Raw genomic sequence first — 19,264 nt, 5'->3', positions numbered from 1 at the left:
TTTAGCTCAGAAGCTTTCATGTTGGCTATTAGTCTTGGTGGTGTATAGTAGGGGTGTGTGTGTGTACACAGAAACAGTAGGGGACTGCTGCACTCCATGCAGGGGCCACTGTGCTTCCCTCCATTCACAAATCAATGTTTAACCCGCTGGCTAAAAGGCCTGGCAGGGGAGAAGTAGGCCCAATCAGTGAGGTGGGCTATGAAACCATCCCATCGAGAGATGGAGATGAGAGGGAGGACAAAGGCGACAGGGGAATCCTTAAAATAAACCTCCTCTGGTGAAGGCATCTCCTCCTTGCTGCTGGCTACAGAGGTGGGAGAGTAAAGAGGTTATAGGCAACACTGTTGCAGGGAATGTCACTGAAATTTATAGTGGAAAGGCTGTTCAGGCAAGCCAGGACATAGAGTCAAATGGACACAGAGGTAAATTGAAAGGAGAGTTTCTGAAAAGCCTTAAAGGACAAACAAAAATTCTCAATCCATAAATCTTCTGGCTGGTGCACTGTATCATATCAAAAGATCTTTATGAAAGAGTAGCCAGTTTCACACTGAAAACATGAAAGTGTGGGATTTGTTTATGGCAGCTTACAATATCTAGTGGAGAAAGTGATAGTGATAGGAAGGAAATACAGAAGTCATGTGCAAGTGTTAAGGCCAGACAAGAAACATACAGTTGCAGCTTTCATAATAAGCAAATTATGTGCCACACAGTCTCATATGATCATGTTTATTACGTGTCACTGAAACTTCTGGGAGATTGCTCATTGCAGTCAGGCAACTAAACTGTTAAAAAGGGAGCAAATAACTGAAAGATACGTTTGTTTGACATTTATTTTTGTGTGAGAAACGTTGACTCATCAGAGATCTGAGGTGCACTTTGCGCAAGCAGTAAAAACGCTGGATTGTGAAAAAAAAATCTTAAAGAAAGTGGTGTAAAGGCTGAGATTAAAAGATTAAGAGAAAATTCTCCTATAAATGCACAACTGTGTGCATCCTGCTACTCTGCACCCAGACGAATACACTCTTTACCCTCTTACTTCTCCTCCTGCCACCATCACAGCCACACACACACATACACACACACACACACACACACACACACAGACACACACACACACACACACTCTCCTTCCCCCTCAGCATGCCGCTGCCTAAACATCCCCCAGAATTCTTTGACAGTGGCTGCTCTGTTGCTTGGCAACGGGGAGACGGACAGCGTCATCCAGGGAGTAACGGAGACGATGAGGAGCAAGGAAGTCTGCACTATTCTCGGCAACACTTTACCGATCGCGAGGTAAAAGGGTGATCACAAATATCCCATAATTAGTTCTTATATATCAATTTTTGTGAGACTAAAAGATAAAGGACTCAGTTACACTCCTTTCTGTGAGTTTTAAAAGTCACACAAAATTTAGATTAAATGTATTTTGTATTTTAATCTTTGTTTAATCAGGCAGAGATTCAAATATCCTTTGCGAATGAGGTGAGAGAACTGAATGAAGAGCAAGAACAACAAAATCATTTCATTACTTCTGAAAGGCACACTGTAGGCTACCTGAAACCAGGTTATCAGGTCACCAGCACATAGGCAATATCGTGTATATATAGTGTCCCTGGCTCACTTTATTTAAATAATGAGTTTGGAATCTTCACTGGTAGAGTTTTGTAAACATGACACATGATGCTGCTGTTTCTTCCTGAGTTTAGGGAAGTCCATCCAACTTTAGCGACCAAGCACCATGATGTCGAGGGCATAACTGCTCGAGCGTTGTTGGAGCAAATGATAAAATGGACTAGAACTTTTATAGTGCTTTTCTACTCAATCTGAGCATCCTAACCTCATTGACGCATTCATACACACATTTCATTTTTTTTTAACCTTTTTATTAACCTAACATTCACACACTCACACTACAGTGGATGAACCAGGGGAAACTCAGAGTTTGGGCAGTATCTTGCCCAAGTATACTTGGACATGGAGGTTGGAGGAGCCGGGGATTGAACCAGCACATTGCGCTGACTTGGTGTTGTGTAAATACTTGACTTGAGCTACTCTTTTTTTTTTTTTAAACTAAAGCAATTCTGCTTAAGTGCTTGAGTAAAACAGCAATATTGGCCACACACCCAGCCCTTTGGCCTGGAAGTCAATTTATCTGCACTGCTGCCACCTCCACAGCATCCCCTCTTCACACTGTCAGCTGTAATCACAAAATCTGTAAGACTGAGCATAGTGTAAACATGAAATATGGGTTTGCAATTGATTACAAACATACTTTGAACAATGAGGTTTCCGTAAAATCTTAAATGGTAATTGTTTCAGTAAAAATGAAGTAAAAACTCTAGGGAAAACATGTATCCAGGGGCTTAATTAACATTAGTGTAATTCAAATGTGGATCATAATTTTCAGATTTTACTTCCATGGTTCACTTTCTAACACTAACTCCTAAAAATCCACTTTTAACATTGAGTTACTTCCATATAAAACTTCCTGATCTGAAGAAGATCTGAAACTGCAATCAAGTTTTCAGTTCATGAAAATGTGGTTTGGAAATGTGTGTTCTGAATCATCAGTCGATTCAAACAGAATACTGAAAACAAGAAATAACTTTGAATGGCGTATTTTTTTAAACCAAATAAAATACTGGATGGATGGACGGACGGACGGACGGATGGATGGATGGATACACTAACAGCTGCTGTTAGTGTATACACAGGAAGACACTGTGTAAAGAAACAATAGCTGATGCTCAGTTGGATATGATTTCACATGAACCACACAGCTCCTTAAATTGTGCAAACATGACACTCCTGAGATCCACGCAGGATGACATGGGAGGTGGGGAGCAGACAGAGCGAGACTGCTGTAGCTGCTGAGTAAGAGGGTATGTGCCGCGACTGAGCCCCTGAGTGACAGGTATTGACCTGCCCAGCCAAAATACGTCTCTGTGGGAACGCTATTGATTATTGCCACAGCAATAAAGGTCCCGGAAGCTTGTGAGAATGTCACGACTCTCTGCTGCCCACCAGTCTCGGTCCCAACACACAAACACAGAAACACTTACACTTTGTCACATTCAAACTCATTCTCTCATGCTGACTAAAGTTTTCTGACCCAGCAAAGAAAAGATTCAAGACAGAACAAAGACTGCCTGACCCGTTAGGACATACGTGTTCTACATAGAGGTGAGTATCTTGCAACATGCAGAAATAAAGCTAAAACTATCAGTAATGATGGATATCACTGGAAACAAGTTAGATTTGTTTTTGGTTTTTTCTATGCATGCATGCACAATCCTAGTCTCACTGCTGTTTTCTTTTTCAGTTCCTCCTGCAATCTGGTCAAAACAATGAAGTTTTTTTTTTTTTTGTCGTTCTCTCGCTTTCCTTGTCCGTCTGTCTCCAATTCACACACTCCCACACACAAACGCCACCTCCACCCTTGACCTCGCAGTGAAAAGTTAGTGCACCCAAGGTTGAACTCTCCCAGATCAGCTGCAGCCACAAGCGCTGGGAAAGTGCGCCTGACATACGTCTATGTGTGCATATGAGTGCGCCCGTGTTTGTGTGTGAGCGTGGCAACACTCGGGGTGTCATGAATAGGAGAGATTTGACCCTCCACCCTTGTGACCTGTCCACACAGACAGCCCCTTTGCCCCAAGTCAGCCATTGTCAGCCTTGACTGCTTTTGTTTATTCACAGAGCCCGCCAAAAGACTCAAAATTCATTATATACCACTTTGCTTATTATTTTCCACCCACACTAATGCAGCACCCCATTCTTTTTTTTTCTCCTCCACTATCCTTTCCATCATTTTCATTCTCCTTTGTCCGTTCCCATCAGACGCCTTTTTTCACAGCCTCCCTTCTGTCCATCTTAAATTCTAGTTTTGAATTTTCACTTGAATGCTTGAGCAGACTGAGCATCAGTTTTAAAATGTTTGCCTCTTTATAGTCACAACTGGTTTAGCCCAATTTGGTTTAACTACCAAATCTTTGAGTATTTCTTTTCTATTTTTATTCTAGGAGAAGAATATGCTTGAAGATGTAACTGTGTATATGTGCATATGTGCACGTACAAGTGTGTTTTAATCCTTTGTTTTAATCTGTTCTCACCCCACACCTACAACCTTAAGTCAATGCATCTGTCTCCTCCTGCATCTTCTACTTGGCTATTGGCCATGAATTTTCTGTTGCCCACATACTGGCACTCAATACATTCAAGATGACCTTCGACTCCTTAATATACTGAGGAACACCCAGGCTACTGTACATCTTCTCTTGTCAACAGACCACTTGGAGCAATAGGACCACAGTAAATAAAAGCCACAGTGCAAATGGAAAAGTGATGTTACAAGCTGTATTTAAAATTATAAAGGTCCCCAAAACCACAAACTTTCCAACTTTCTCTGCCAAGGCTCTGGAATGCAGCAAATTTAAATATGAAGAATTACACTGAATGTTAGGTTAAACATTTCCCTTAAATAATTTAGACTTGTTTTTGTGCTCATCAAGCCTTCAGTGTCTCTGTAGCAGTCAATACGCCTCTTAAGGGGAACAGCAACAGTGTAAAACTGACAGGTTGCAACAATTAGTCATATGCATGTAATAAAAACTGCAACATATCTCCACTCAGTGTAGTGGAATAAGATGAGATAATATGAGAACATCTTAAGAAGATAAGGATTAAGTTGCATAAAATAAGAAAAGTTGAAATAACCTTGTGACTGGTGCCTCCTGATGATGATGCGCGCAACGTCTTTCTCTTGGATCAAAACCTCCCCCTGCTGGCGAATCCCTGTAATTGCTACTCTTTGCACACTGCAGCTTCATAGTATTAAAAAGTTATTTTTATGCACAATCTGCGTATATTTGAAATGTATATGCCAAAATATCAGACACACAGGCTAAATGTGTCTATAAATACAATGCCTACACTGTGGCCTGAATGTTTGTAGGGATATTAAAAACTATTACTACTACTCAAAAACTGACAAAAGAGGTTTTTGAATAACTGGGACACATCTTGCATTGTTTAAATGCATTTTTTGTTGCTGATTTATATGCCTGGGAACATTTTGATGGTATTTCTTTAAAGGATGGTTAGAAACTTCCGAACTTCCTGCTTTCTTCTACATCTTTGTAAAAAAACAAACAAACAAAAATCCCGCAGTTGTAAATGCCAATGTGGCATTTCTTTCTTTTTTACGGGAAGTTTATATATAAACCTCTGGGTCTGGGACTGGGTTTGCATTTGCACAGAAGGGGCCAGCTTGTACATGAAGCAGGGAGGGGGCTGAACGTTTGGGAAAGCCCTTTCTTCTTCTCGGAGTGCTGACGCGTACCGCGGCTACGTGCTGCTCCGGAGCCCCGCGGATTTACTTGCCAACTTTACCAGCCTCCACCATGATACTTCACTTTCTAGCTTTAGGGGCCTTTGTTTTCCAGGCTGAATGTTACTTTTCGGAGGAGAAGTATCCGGAGGAGTCGAAAATGCAGCCTCCTACCGTGGTTATCGCTATCATAGCGAGAAATACTGCTCACTCCCTGCCGTACTACCTCGGAGCTCTGGAGAGACTCAACTACCCCAAAGATCGCATCTCTGTGTGGTGGGTTTCCTGCATGGACTGCCAGCCTGTTTGTACGGGGGTCTCCTTTTTTTTTTTTTTCTTTCTACTATAGCAGCCGTTCAAAAGGTCAATGGCATTTAAATTAGTTTGTGAAAGCAGCAGCGTCCTACCCCTCCCCTATTCCCTCTGTGCCTTTCACAGTCCAGGCTGCCTTTCACTCCGCCGCATTCATTTCCTCCCGTGGTTTGCTCGCAGTTTTTAATGTTCCGTGGAGTTTGTATAGAGTCACTGTTCCTTAAGACTTCGGGCTGTAAACCTACAAACTGTACGAGTTTCGCAGTTAATGCAGTGCTGTGGTGTGTTTTAATAGTGGGGAAGTAAAAGTAATCCTATTTAAAAATTGTGTAATCGATGCAGAAAGATTAACTATTGGTTTACCGCGAGGAGATAACTGTAATAAAATGTGTTCACAGCGTTCACCACCCTGCAGAAATATCGATAAGACTCATTCATATTTATGCAACCCTGGATTAGAGTTCATATTATTTGATGAAGTTAAATTTTCTGTAAGGGGGTGTGTGATGCGCACAAAAAAAAATAACAATAAGTCAGTCATGCAATAGAGCCATTCTGCTACCTGACAGATATCTAGTATCTTTGATATACCTTGTCATTTTGGCCACGCGCTGCTTGACCACAAGTAAAGGTTTGCTGGAGTGACACAACCGGAGATAACTCACAGCTATGGACAGGAAAGTGATCCAATGCATACTTTAGTGCAAAAAAAAAAAAAAAAAACCGCTGGCTGCTTCACTCCTCTTCTCTGTCCAGAGGTCGTTAAGTGCATCACTTTAAAAGTCATGAAAATGTCAAGTAAAAACGTATTCGCATAGCCACTTTCATGATAAATATTGCAAACAAAATACTGAAGACAAAAAAAAAAGCTACCCAAAAGTAAGTTTACAAAGATGAGATTTTAGCTCACAGAGCTCAGGCTCAGTGGGAGAGAGAGTTCCTTGTATGCTGCACAGCCAGCAGGTCCTGATCACATGACCTCAGGGACCTGCTGGGGAGGTGTGGATGTAAAGGTTATCTGATGTACGCTGGTATGTGACCATGCAGAGCTCTAAAAGTTTAAACCAGAATGGTAAAGTCAAAGGGGAGCCAGTGCAACTAAACTAGCAACATTGTGACGTGTGACCACTGAAAAGACGTAGAAGCCTCGCAGCTGCGTTCTGAACTACCTGCAGAGGTTCCAAGGATACTTTAAGACGAGCGAACAATGATTTGCAATAATCCAGATTATGAAATAAAGGCATGTTTAACCATTTCTAATTCAGAGCATAACACAGTGGAACTCAACTTGACAATATTGATGAAAACAAGAGCAAACCAGAGATTTAACATCCAGAGTGAAAGCTGAGGCAAAAGTTACCTCATGGTTCCTGATGGAAGACTTAGCAGACCTGGCAAGGAGACATAGAGTTCCTATTACCTTAGGCACAAATCTGCCAGGGGCACAAACAAGAACTTCTGTTTTCTCATTATTAAGCTGGAGAAAATTGTCATCCAAGCTTTTATAGACTCCAAGCACCTATGGAAAATGTATAATTTAGAAACATCCTTGGACTTAAGAGATATGTAACTTTATGTCATCCGCATAGCAATGATAAGAAATGTCCTTAAAGGTGCCTCTTACCCAGATGATTCAGCATGCATCAAGACCTCCTTAAAAGTGCTCAAAATGTGCTGAAGATGGAGCAGATGTAACAGAAACCGTAAAGGCCCCAAAACAGAATGCTCTGGCACACCGTAGGCAAGAGAGGCGGAAGAGCACCTATACTTAGAAGCAGCCACAGAAAAAGATTATTCAGTGGAACCGAATTTTACTGAGCTGAAAAATGCCGCTCAGTAGTAGTAATCATTTGTTTATGCGACCATTATTGATCCAGTATTTGAAAGATCTTCAGACTGATCTTCACTAGTTTTTTTTGTTTGGTCACATTTTTCATAATTTTCAGTTTCACTGGCACAGTGAGGGGGGATGGGTAGCAACAAAGCTGTGGTGCAGTTACTTCACCTTCTGCTTTCTCTGTGCTCTCCAGGGCAGCCACGGATCATAACCTAGATAACACCACAGCCATACTGAAGGAGTGGCTGACTGTCATGCAAAAATTTTACCATTATGTTGAGTGGAGACCAATGGACAAGCCCACGTAAGTCTGAAAATGTTAATGTATTGAACTTGTTGTGCTGCTGGGACCTGGGTTTGGAAACGTGTCATCTTGATCCTGCAGATCATGTGCGGATCAAAGCAGATCACCTTCAGCAGGTGCTTTTCACATGTCATAAATGACACATATGATCCTGCTCCCTCATCACGAGGCCAATTGGAGATTCCCTGAAGTGTCATCATGGTAGTGACAAAATAAATCAAACGGTTCAACTCACATTGCACTTTAGGTATTGATTTTGCTTACTCGCTCTTTTTGTCCACGTGTACCATGAAAGCTTATTAATAAACCTCTGCAGGCAGCAAGCTTGCAGTGCATCTGTTAGTCATTTTAGAAGCTAAAAATAAAAAAAAAAGGGTTTGACACAGCATATCTCAGCTTGTCTGTACATGCTGCTCAGTCTGGGACTTCTATTAGTAGCCATTTTTGTGCACGTCAGTGATTTATTCTCTGCTAAACTGTTACAGTCATGAATCTGTTAAGCTTTCCTTTATCCATCTTTTGCTCTTTGCACAGCACTGACAAACGCAAAACTTCAGTCACTTAATGTTCTGGTTTTACTTAATGCACTGGCACTGGTGTGCTGTATTCACTATGGTGATTGTGCCAGAACAAATACAACATTATACTGTTCTATTTGTTCATATCATATTATGGGAAATCGCGGTCTGTAGTTCTGTCTTTATTTTGAAAATGGGTTATGAGTGATTTGGTTAATTTAGGAATTATTTTTTTTATAGAAATTCAGCCAATCACAGTGTTAAGTAAACAACATTTTACCAATGCAGTATTATAGCCTGTAATAATATTGCACCTCTGTATGTCTCAGGTCCTATGCTGGAGAGTTGGGTCCTAAGCATTGGCCCAACAGCAGATATGAATATGTGATGAAGCTGAAACAAGCAGCGCTCAACTTTGCCAGGAAACACTGGGCTGATTACATCTTGGTATCTGTCTTGAGATAAAATTCCTATTATTTCCTTTCTTGATTAATCAGATGGAATTTCGCCTTTACAGGAGCAACCATTATTTGAATGAAAAAAGACTCTCTCTTTCCTCTCTCCTTTGTAACTTCTGTCTCTCTGTTTCAGTACTCCGACACAGACAATATCCTCACAAACCCAGACACCCTCAACCTGCTGATAGCAGAAAACAAGTCAGTCATTGCTCCTATGTTAGATTCTCCGGGAGCGTACTCCAACTACTGGTGCGGTATCACTCCGCAGGTGAGCGACACTTAAGGATGTGAACATCTTAGAGATCATTTGTCCACTTAAAGGGAATACTTGAGAAAAACTGTTGTTGCTTTTATGTTGAACATGTGCAGAAAAACGTCACGCAGAGCTAAGACATGTTCAAAGTAACCATACGTTTGTTTTTTTTTAAATTTAAATTCTTTAGGGATATTATCGTCGCACAGCAGAGTACTTCCCCACCCGTCACCGTCACAGACTGGGCTGCTTCCCAGTGCCCATGGTCCACAGCACCCTGCTGCTGGATTTGAGGAAACAGGGCATGAAGAAACTTGCTTTCTACCCTCCTCATGATGACTACTCGTGGCCCTATGACGATATCATTGTTTTCGCCTTCTCCTGTCGGGCTGCAGGTCTGTAGTTGCTTGTTTGTTGTTATGTTCAGCAGCTAGATTCACTCAAGACAGCTACTGCACTTTAATGATGTCTGCACTCACTTTGCTGTAGAATATTTGCACATTTCAGCACTCAGTGATGAAAATATCAGGATGGTCAACAATAACTGTCTCACTCATTCATTCATTTATTGACTGATAGCTTGTTGTTGCTAAACAGAGATACAGATGTACCTGTGTAACAAGGAGCGCTACGGCTACCTGAACGTCCCGGCCAAACCGCACCACACCTTAGAAGACGATCGCCTCAACTTTGTCCATGTTCACCTTGAGTCTATGAGTAAGATCATAGATTTGTAATATTACTTAAGACAAATACTGACAGAGAGTAAGAGAACAATAACAAAAAAAGGCACATCAGCTCAATCTCAGCTGTCTTTTACCTTTTTTCCCCTCCTATCTCATATCCCTGTTTGTGGGAAAGTTGATGGTCCACCCATGCATCCTTCTCGCTTCATCCACATGTTTCCTAAACAGAGAGACCTCATGGGATTTGATGAGGTATGTACACCACTTCAAGTTTTCTGTTGTAATCTCAGTATAAAAAAAATGTTAACCACAACCTCAGTCAGCACAAAGGAAATATAATTATAATTTTAACTCTCAAATTTTTAACACCAACTTTCTAGGTAGTACTTTACATTTAGCAAGATCCAGACCGAGCGCAAAGCACGTTTTCCCCTGGATGAATGGAGTTTGAGAAAGTGCAGCATATGCAGTTGACCTGTTTGGTGAATTCAAAGATTTGAGATTATGATTTAAATAACCTTCTGGGTCTCCTCTTCAGATCTTTCTGATTAATCTGCGACGCCGTTCTGACCGTAGAGACAGGATGTTGTTTTCTCTAAACGAGCTGGAGATTGACGTCAAAGTGGTCGACGCCGTGGACGGAAAGTGAGCACATTGCTCTGGACTATTTTCCTGTCTCATTTTATTGCAAGAACTAAACCTTGCAGTACTTTCTTCTTGTTATAACCTTGTGTGTGTGTGTGTGTGTGTGTGTGTGTGTGTGTGTGTGTGTGTGTGTGTGTAGTGCACTGAACAGCAGTGACATTAAGATTTTAGGTGTCGACCTGCTGCCAGGATACTATGACCCATTCTCTGGGCGCACCCTGACCAAAGGAGAAGTGGGCTGCTTCCTCAGTCACTACTACATCTGGAAGGAGGTGAGAGGACGCACACTGCCACACACGCCCGTCAAATCCCTTTTCTAAAGTTAAAAATGTGAATATATACTTTATAGTATACTATATATGATAAGAAAATAATAATCCATTGTATCCCTCAGTCCTTGCAGAGTACCTTAACAATATTGTGATGCACTCTTGTTTACAGTGTTGCTTCAGTTTATTGAGGCTTGCAGGTATTTGTTCATGCACAGCTCTCTTAAGGATCCACCACAGCAGAACAGTCGGGTTGACGTCCGGACTTTGACTGGGCCATCGCAGCACTTTGATACTTTACTTTCTCAAACATTCGGTTGTAGCTTTGCTGCTGTGCTTGGGATCATTGTTGTGTTGCATGACCTAATTTGGGCCAAGCTTTAGCTGTCCAACAGATGAACTCTAGAATACTTTGGTTTACAGATGAGTTCACGGTCTACTCAACGTAGCTCTTGTTTTCTTTTTTTCACTGTCTCTGAGCATTGCACAATCTGATCTAGGGGTGAATTTGCTGGGACGTCCACTCCTGAGAAGACTGGCAACTGTGTTGAAAATTTTCCACTTGTGAATAAACTTTCTCGCTGTAGAATGATGGGCTTCAAGTTGCTTGTAAATAGCCTTATAACCCTTCCTAGAACGAAGGCAGCGACAGTTGCTTCAGATGTCTTTCCTCCTTGATACATTAAAAACCTTAAAATTGAAAAGTGTACTTTCTTTGTCAAATGACTGTAAATGAAAATAGTTACACAGAACCAAGGCTCCTGCTATTTCTGATCAATTAGATCCATATCGAAAACCAACTTTTATGACACAACCATACCGATTTCTTTAACAGCTAATGTTTATAGTGTTAATATTTTATTTTATTTTTTTCCGTAGATGGTGGACATGCAGATGGATAAGGCCCTGGTCTTTGAAGATGATGTTCGCTTTCAGGCCAACTTCAAGCGCCGAGTACTCAAAATGATGCAGGATGTGGAGCAGGTGGAGCTGGACTGGGACATCATGTAAGACATATTTTATTACTATGGTTCCCTTCCATCTCCTGTTTTGGTTAAATTAGGCACAGAGGAGGAAGGCCAGGTTAGGTTTATACTGTCTTTCCAGTTGTGTGTTTGTATGTGTCAAGCAGTTTATTGTTCTTAGTGTGTAAACAGTCCTCTCTGTATGTCTTTATTATAAACTCCAGTGTGCATTTATGTCTTTCTGTAAGGTTTAGACAAACCTACAGACACAATTTGAGCATTTCCAATGTATTGCAGAATCTAAAAATGCACCACTCCTTATTTTAATGGTTATGAAATACTTTAATACATGAATGGAATATACTTTTCTTAACAGCAGTGCAATTTTCACATTTGCTATTTTCATTAAAATGAACATTGTGTAATGTGCAGAGCCAAGAAGTCCCACAGGGTGATTTTTATTTTTTATTCTAAGATAATAATAAATATCTTATAATAAAAGGCTCTGTAATTAGGAAATAAATTATTTAAAATTTATCCCAAATACTGATGTGTAACTAATCATCTGGAACTTTCTTTTGTATGTGTTTTGAATGACAGGTGCAGAGCATATGCTGAAAAATGTTTCCAGGCTGTTAGGCAGCAAAGAACAGCAAAGTGGAGACAGATTTTAGTAACCATGTGACCATGTTGGGGTTTTGTTTCTTCTTCGTTGTTATTTAACTTCTTTATTTCTTGTACTGGCTTCGTGTTTCCACAGATACTTGGGCAGGAAGCAGGTGAATCCTGGAAATGAGCAGGCAGTGGAGGATGTTCGTAACTTGGTGGTGGCCGACTACTCGTATTGGACTCTGTCCTACGCCATCTCCCTACAGGGAGCCCAAAAACTCCTCAATGCTGAGCCACTTTCCAAGATGCTGCCTGTCGATGAATTCCTCCCCATCATGTATGACAAACATCCCAAGTATGTATCACAAAAATATGGCAGAAATACGCTTGCTTTGTTTCTACATGCTACTCTGCACTCACTTTTAACTTGTTCTTGTTTTCATCTTGTATATTCCATACAGTGACTTCCATAATAAGACCTGTTTTTCAGCACTCTTTAATCTTCCTCTCCTGTGAGACCAGTTAAACTAAAACGGGCCTCACTGCTAGAAACATTTTTTTCCTATAGCTGCTTAAACATGTGTACGTGCTTTATATTTAGCTTAGTTTTGTGTGGGATGTATAGATTAAAGACCTGTGTTAAAGTCTGCGGTTTGACTTCACTGCATTTTTCTGAAAGGAAGTCACTTTGATATGTTGCTCTTGTCGAGCTGAATTAGAACGCCACATTTCAAAATAGATTTAATTGTTCTCGACATTTTCCTTTTATGATGCACGGGCCTCATGTCTGCATCTCTTTCTGGGATTAATGGTCTGAGTTTTTGTCAGTGTGGGCTGCCATTTTTTTAGACACAGTGTGACAGAAGACTTGAGCAGTCAGAGTGGATCCAGTTTTGTTTCTGGCAGAGTTTTGGTAAAGAAGAGTTACTTTTTTTTTTTTTTTTGAGCCAATGCTGTTGCCTGTCTCCATGGATGACAGTACTGTATGGTCAGACCAGACCATTTTGGTTCATACTTAAATTTCTCAACACTATTATATGGCTCATTATTTAAGTTTGTACCAGCATTTTTGCCCCCCAGAGTACACCTTCTACTTACTTTGGCAATACAGATGATATAAAAGATGGATGCTGCCACACTAATGTCACTCATTGATTGGAGGACTCTCATTTTGAAGCCTTGAATTTAGAACTGCTAGTACATGCTCATACTACAGTATTGTTTGGTTGCTGTTGGCTATGAAATGAAAATGATACAATGCTTTTATAAGGTGTTGTTGACTCATAAATGCAAAGGTTGGGTCTGTTTAGCCCATTGCTAGGTGACTGCTAGGCAGCATGATGACATTGTAATATATCATGTGTAATTCAGGTTTGGTGGATATAAATGTTTTTGTCATGAAATTATAATGATAGGATTCTTTCATAAGGTGTTAAGGGTGCATAAAGTGAAAAAAACAGATCATTTTAGCTCGTTGATAGGTGGTTGCCAGGCAGTTTTGTTGGCATTATAATATATCAACATAATATATCTAGGATAACTGAAGTTTTGTAGATCTAGATTAGATGTTACTGTTGTCAAATAAAGATGATACAATGCTTTTATAAGGTGTTGAAGGGATGCATGTTTGCTGGTGCTAGATTGCTGCAAGGCAACACAATAGTGTCATAATATCTGCTAGAGAAAAGAACCTTCAGGGGACTAAGATGTACCTGTGTGCCAAGTTTGTAATGTTGTAGGAGGAGTTGGCGGGCAAACAAACAAGCACACAGACAGACAGAGATAGTAAGGTGACCCTGGCCGTCCTGGTTTTGTTTGTTTTTTAAACCAAAACTGACCATGTATGAGTGAAAAAGTGGCCCTCATCAGGCAACACTAGCAAGCGTAGTTACCAAGCTCTGGAAGGGGCAGTCATCTGCCACAAATGGTTGGGGTTGAGGGGAGGGAGACAGGATAAAAGACATGCTGTGGAAGAGAGCCAGAAATAATAATAGCTATCAGACAGCTAAAACTTAATCAGTTTTTAAATGGGTATGCTAAAAAAAATAATCACCCTCTTACAGTTTTCTTAAAGGGGAAATTTTATTTTCTGCTTTGAAGTGGCCATATGAGGAGCTTCATTTTCTCTTCTTAACTATAACACATGAACATGTCTATGGTTCTTCCACAATATCTCCTCTTGACTTTGGTTATCCCTTAGCTTTCATCTGGCGCCATCATGAGGTTCACATTTTTGGTCACAAACATCTACACAGCTGTCCGATAAATACCCATAAAATTTGTTGTACACGTTTGTCTCTCCCTACACATGAATTATAACCACTTTGGTGATTTTTAACTGCTGGTGTAGTGCCATCATCAGCACCTCTTCATTCTTCATGGGTGCATATGTCATTTGTGGTAATTGCTTGTTGCATATTAAAAAAAAAAAATCCTTTAATGTTATCACACCTTCAAAACAGTGGAGGTTTGTAAAATATTAACTTCACCTCCAAATTTTTTATTATGAATCTAAGCGCTCATCATCAGGCGCTAACTGTAAGAAATTAAATGCACCTTGTGCCGAAGGATCCAAACCAGAAGGCCTGGCAGTGTCTGTGTGCTCCATCATGTGTGGAAATCTGGCTTATAGCCAACCTGCTTTCTCTGCTCTCTCTCACCACTGTGATTCTAATTTGATATGCTTGGCTACCCCGCGAGGAACACACAACCACTGCGCCCCATGCGTCGGTCCTTGTGTTGCCCTTCATGCCAGGAGTAACCGAACCATCTTTGAAATCAGCCTCTATCACCGTCTCTTGTCAAATCAGTGTATTCAAAGTAAATCGCAAATTATCACTGATATTCATGTGTAACATTTCAGTAAATGGGGAAAAATTGCTCAAAGTGCAAAAAAAAAAAAAAAAAAAACCCAACAGCTTTATCTGTAGTTCCAGTGCTGCTGTTAAAAGTATTTTTTATTGTAACATGCTAAATGTGTTTTTAAGTTTCAAATGATTTTAATCTGTAGTCTCTGTCTTTGTGCTCCCTCCCTCTCCCGCCCGTCAGCGAGGACTACAAATCCCACTTCCTCAACAGAAACTTACAAGCCTTCAGTGCGCACCCCCTCCTGGTCCAGCCTTGTCACTACGCCGGTGATCCCCAGTGGGTGAGCGACACAGAGACGTCGACCCTGTGGGATGATGACTCTGTAAGGACCGATTGGAGGGGCTCCCACAAGACCCTGAAAGGGGCTGCCCCGGCACACGAGATGCTGTCAGTTGCCTACAGGGATGAACTTTAGTGCAGCGGAAATGTAGCTGTGGAGAAGCTGCAGGTCAACAGGCCATGAGGTCACAGAGACGGATGCTGGGGAGAGTGGCTTTCACTCCACTCTGTCCTCAAACTGACATGCTCAGAGTTGTTTTTTTTTTTTTTAATGCATCTTAGATTGGAGGTAACAACATAAGGGAGAGTGTTTGTTTTGGCTTTGTGTAAAGACATGCACAGATGTCTTTGTATATAAAATGCGTGAACTTGCACAGATTTTTCTCAAACAGCCCTATGTGTAGAGTGTTTTCCTTTTGTCTTGTGGTTTACTTTGCTCAGACATTTAGTTTAGTTTCTTTATTTAGGGTGTAAATTCACTATCTATGGTTTATGTCAAGATATCTGTTTTAAATGTACTCCTGTGATAGTGCCTAATCTGTTGATCACAGACTGATGGAGGCTTCAGTAACTGCACTGTTAACAACTCCTTGCAAGTCTGGAAAAATAGTGGTTCTTCTTTCCTTTTCATTTTTATTTTTCATGTTGGCATATCTGTCTGTGCATTTCTGTGTTTGTGCGTTTCATCCACTGGGACTGGAGAGAGACAGGTAACACAAATCTCAAATGACCATCGTTGAGATTTCTTTCCATAAACAGCTCCAAGGCTTGTGGATCTCTGTACACTATGGAAGTTTAGATTCATAAAGTATTTTGTTAGTGACATTGAGTGTTTACATTTGAAAAATTCAAGCTTCTTCTCAATTGTTTTTTTTTTTTTAATGTGATGGATTAAGTTGGACTACCTTCTGCTCTACAGCTGTTTTAAGCATCATCTGAGTTAGCATGATGCCAGGTGGTTATTAAATTTATCCCTACACAAGTCTTCTCAAAGTTCGCCCGCAAGAGTTCAATTTCAGGCTGTCTCAAATGGAAGCACATATTCCTGGTTTTATAATATTACATCATGATTCAAGGACCCTGTGAGAGCATTTTGTGTTGTATTATACTATTACAAGCACAAGAGATTCTCCTATAAAATATGGACCCAAATTTCAAATACTTGTACAAAATCTATGCAGCATGTTGAGGCATGAAAAGTGTAGCCTCGGTTCATCTTATGTCCAGTTGTTTGAGTGTTTGGAGAGCAGCTAGGAGCTTTCTTATCCCACATGTTATGTTTTAAACATAAATGTTTTGTGTTGCTTAAGTCTTTAAAGTTCTTATGAAAATACAGCTTTAACAGTCTTTGGTAGCGTCACTGTCACGCCAGGATTGGGCTGACACTTGTCTAGACAGGGTTGCAGTGCAGGTAACTGATGTTGCACGTCTGTGGATTTGATCGGGTCAGACTAAACTTGCACTTCCTCTTTGTGAGCATTTACGACAATCTGTTTCATATATTGTTTTTGATATTGTGGGTTTCCTTTCCTGCAAATAACTTATTTGATAAGTTTTTCTTTTAGGTCGATAGATGAGTCGCACAACATGATGTACAACACGCGGGTACAATGGCTTTTTTGCCTCGTGGTGTCTTTGAGCAATTAATCTGTATTCATTTTAATAATCATTAATTACTATTGTTTTCTCAACTGGATAGAAAGCATAGAAAGAATCTTATTACATTGTTATATATGTGTTTATGGACTGTTAGTTATTGAATAAACACATTTTGTATGTGGAAGTTTTAATTATACAAAACTACAACTAGTTGTACTATCAAAAAACACCACAAGGGGGTACTGTTCCCTGAATTCTGTAACTGCAGGCACACACACATACACTTAGCTGTGTGTGTGTGTGTATACATATATTACATAAACTATATTGCCAAAAGTATTTGCTCATCTGCCTTCACACGCATATTTTTAATCCACAGAGTTTAATATGATGATTGCAACAATAATAAGTTTGAACTCCTCTGGGAATGCTTTCTACAAGGTTTGAGTGTGTTCATGGGAATTTTTAACCGTTCTTCCAGACACTGATGTTGGACAGGAAGGCCTGGCTCACAGTCTCCGCTCTAATTCATCACAAAAGTGTTCTATCAGGTTGAGGTCAGGACTCTGTGCAGGCCAGTCAAATTCTTCCACACCAAACTCTCTCATCCATGGCTTTATGGACCTTGCTTTGTGCACTAATGTGCGGTCCATCCCCATACTGTTCCCATAAAGTTGGGAGCATGAAATTGGCCAAAATGGTATGCTGAACATTAAGAGTTCCTTTCACTGGAACTAAGGGACTGAGTCCTGAAAAACAACCCCACACCAAAATCCAAACGACTGACTGCAGAAAGTTGGCAACCTCTGTGCACTATGTGCCTCAGCATCTGCTGTCCCTGCTCTGTGATTTTACATGGCATATCACTTGCTGTTGTTCCACTTAAAATACCACTAACAGTTGACTGTGAAATATTTAGTAGTGAGGAAATTTGATGATTGGACTTGTTGCACGGTCGTATCCTATCACGGTACCACGCTGAAATTCACTGAGCTCCTGAGAGCGACCCATTCTTTCATAAATGTTTATAGAAGCAGTCTGCATGCCTAGGTGCTTGATTTTATACACCTGTGGCCATGGAAGTGGTTGGAATACCTGAATTCAATGATTTGGATGGGTGAGTGGATACTTTTGGCAATATAGTGTATCTGATAACTTTCTCTCTGTAATATTATGCCACATACAAAACATTAATTATTGCAGAAGAGAAGTCACAAAGTACAATTTACATCCTTACACTTATGCTGTTTGCACTGGTGTAGCACACAAGCTTGCACATGTGCATGCACACAAATGCATGTGGACATTACATCTGTTATTCAGTCACATTAAAAAGAGTTTAAGGAAGTCAACAAAGTTCAAAGATTGCTGTGCTTCACTTTCTGAGTGTCAGACGCCTGCACATAAGATAGAGGGACTGGCTGCAGCGCCTGCACTCAGCTTCAGTCCAGTTCAAAGCTGTATGAACTAGAAAGAACCTCCTCTCACAGGAGGGGACCTAAACTCTGCACTTTATTGGCTGCTAGTTAGGAGGTGGGGACTCCTGAAGTCAGCTTGGCAGGCTTCACCAACAGATGCATCAGGGCTGTGGAGACAACTGTTCATTTTTTTTTTGTTCATAATTCAGTGTTTCTCAAGCAGTGTTCTTTTAAGTGTGTGTGTGTGTGTTTTTTTTTCTTTTTCACTCCTGTCCTTCTCACCACAACACTGAATCAAATGCCTCACAGAAAAATTCCACATACTTTTGCATCACACGTCCTACTTCTGCTTGGGTTGATCACTGAGTCTTCAACAGCAGCTGTTACCCTAGCATCCCCTACAATCACTCCCTCTCTCTCTCTGACACACACACACACACACACACACACACACACACACACACACACACACACACACACGCACATTTATGAATCAAACAGAACAAACAACAAATTGACATTTTTGTTTTTTCTTCGGAATTTTTTTCTTTTGCTTATTGTGTCAATATTTTCACAAAGAAAGTATATTTGTATCCTGTACTTTATGTATATAAAATAAATAAAATCAACTGAGTAAGGTGTAAAACCAGCAAATTCCTGAACTCCTGCTTACCCCTTAAGACCAACAGTTTAATTTCCTTAACGTTTTATTGGCCTTTCCAAAGGGTTTTTCATGTGTTCTGTGTCGTTTCTCCAAGCGGTACTTACTGGGATAATTGGCAGTCGTTTTATCAAACTGATCTAATTTCTGATTGTGTACCAAACCGTCTGCACTTCCACGCGTCTGTGCGTACTGATAACTCCATGTTAATCTGGTCTAACTGCACGGGGAGGGATATAGGTAGGAACTAACTG

General features: G+C 40.5%; 1 protein-coding gene across 2 annotated transcripts; it reads left to right on the top strand.

The window, feature by feature from the left end:
• Window positions 1–1,214: 1,214 nt before the first annotated feature.
• Window positions 1,215–17,078, top strand: cercam (cerebral endothelial cell adhesion molecule). 2 transcript variants are annotated; one of them, XM_030742434.1, is made up of 12 exons: window positions 1,215–1,293; window positions 7,672–7,782; window positions 8,630–8,747; window positions 8,892–9,026; window positions 9,202–9,406; window positions 9,609–9,728; window positions 9,873–9,949; window positions 10,236–10,342; window positions 10,482–10,614; window positions 11,491–11,618; window positions 12,337–12,540; window positions 15,234–17,078. In XM_030742434.1, exons 1-12 carry the CDS (start codon window positions 1,241–1,243, stop codon window positions 15,466–15,468), a joined length of 1,626 nt encoding a protein of 541 aa, XP_030598294.1. In that variant the 5' UTR covers window positions 1,215–1,240; the 3' UTR covers window positions 15,469–17,078. The 2 variants fall into 2 exon arrangements, with proteins under 2 accessions (XP_030598294.1, XP_030598293.1); XM_030742433.1 differs by lacking the exon at window positions 1,215–1,293 and adding an exon at window positions 5,321–5,605.
• The last annotated feature ends 2,186 nt before the right edge of the window (window positions 17,079–19,264 follow it).

Source organism: Archocentrus centrarchus, chromosome 12 (genome assembly GCF_007364275.1).
Source record: "Archocentrus centrarchus isolate MPI-CPG fArcCen1 chromosome 12, fArcCen1, whole genome shotgun sequence".
NCBI lineage: Eukaryota > Metazoa > Chordata > Actinopteri > Cichliformes > Cichlidae > Archocentrus > Archocentrus centrarchus.
Note: the sequence above shows the minus strand (reverse complement) of the source record. Positions and strands in the feature narration are given on the sequence as shown.

Bases quoted from the DNA above. Each gene is read 5' to 3' on its own strand.
- cercam (XM_030742433.1), top strand. From the start codon at position 5,403: ATGATACTTCACTTTCTAGCTTTAGGGGCCTTTGTTTTCCAGGCTGAA. The intron at 5,606-7,671 runs GTGGGTTTCCTG...TGTGCTCTCCAG, and splicing joins AAAGATCGCATCTCTGTGTG to GGCAGCCACGGATCATAACC. The intron at 9,950-10,235 runs GTATGTACACCA...TCTCCTCTTCAG, and splicing joins ACCTCATGGGATTTGATGAG to ATCTTTCTGATTAATCTGCG.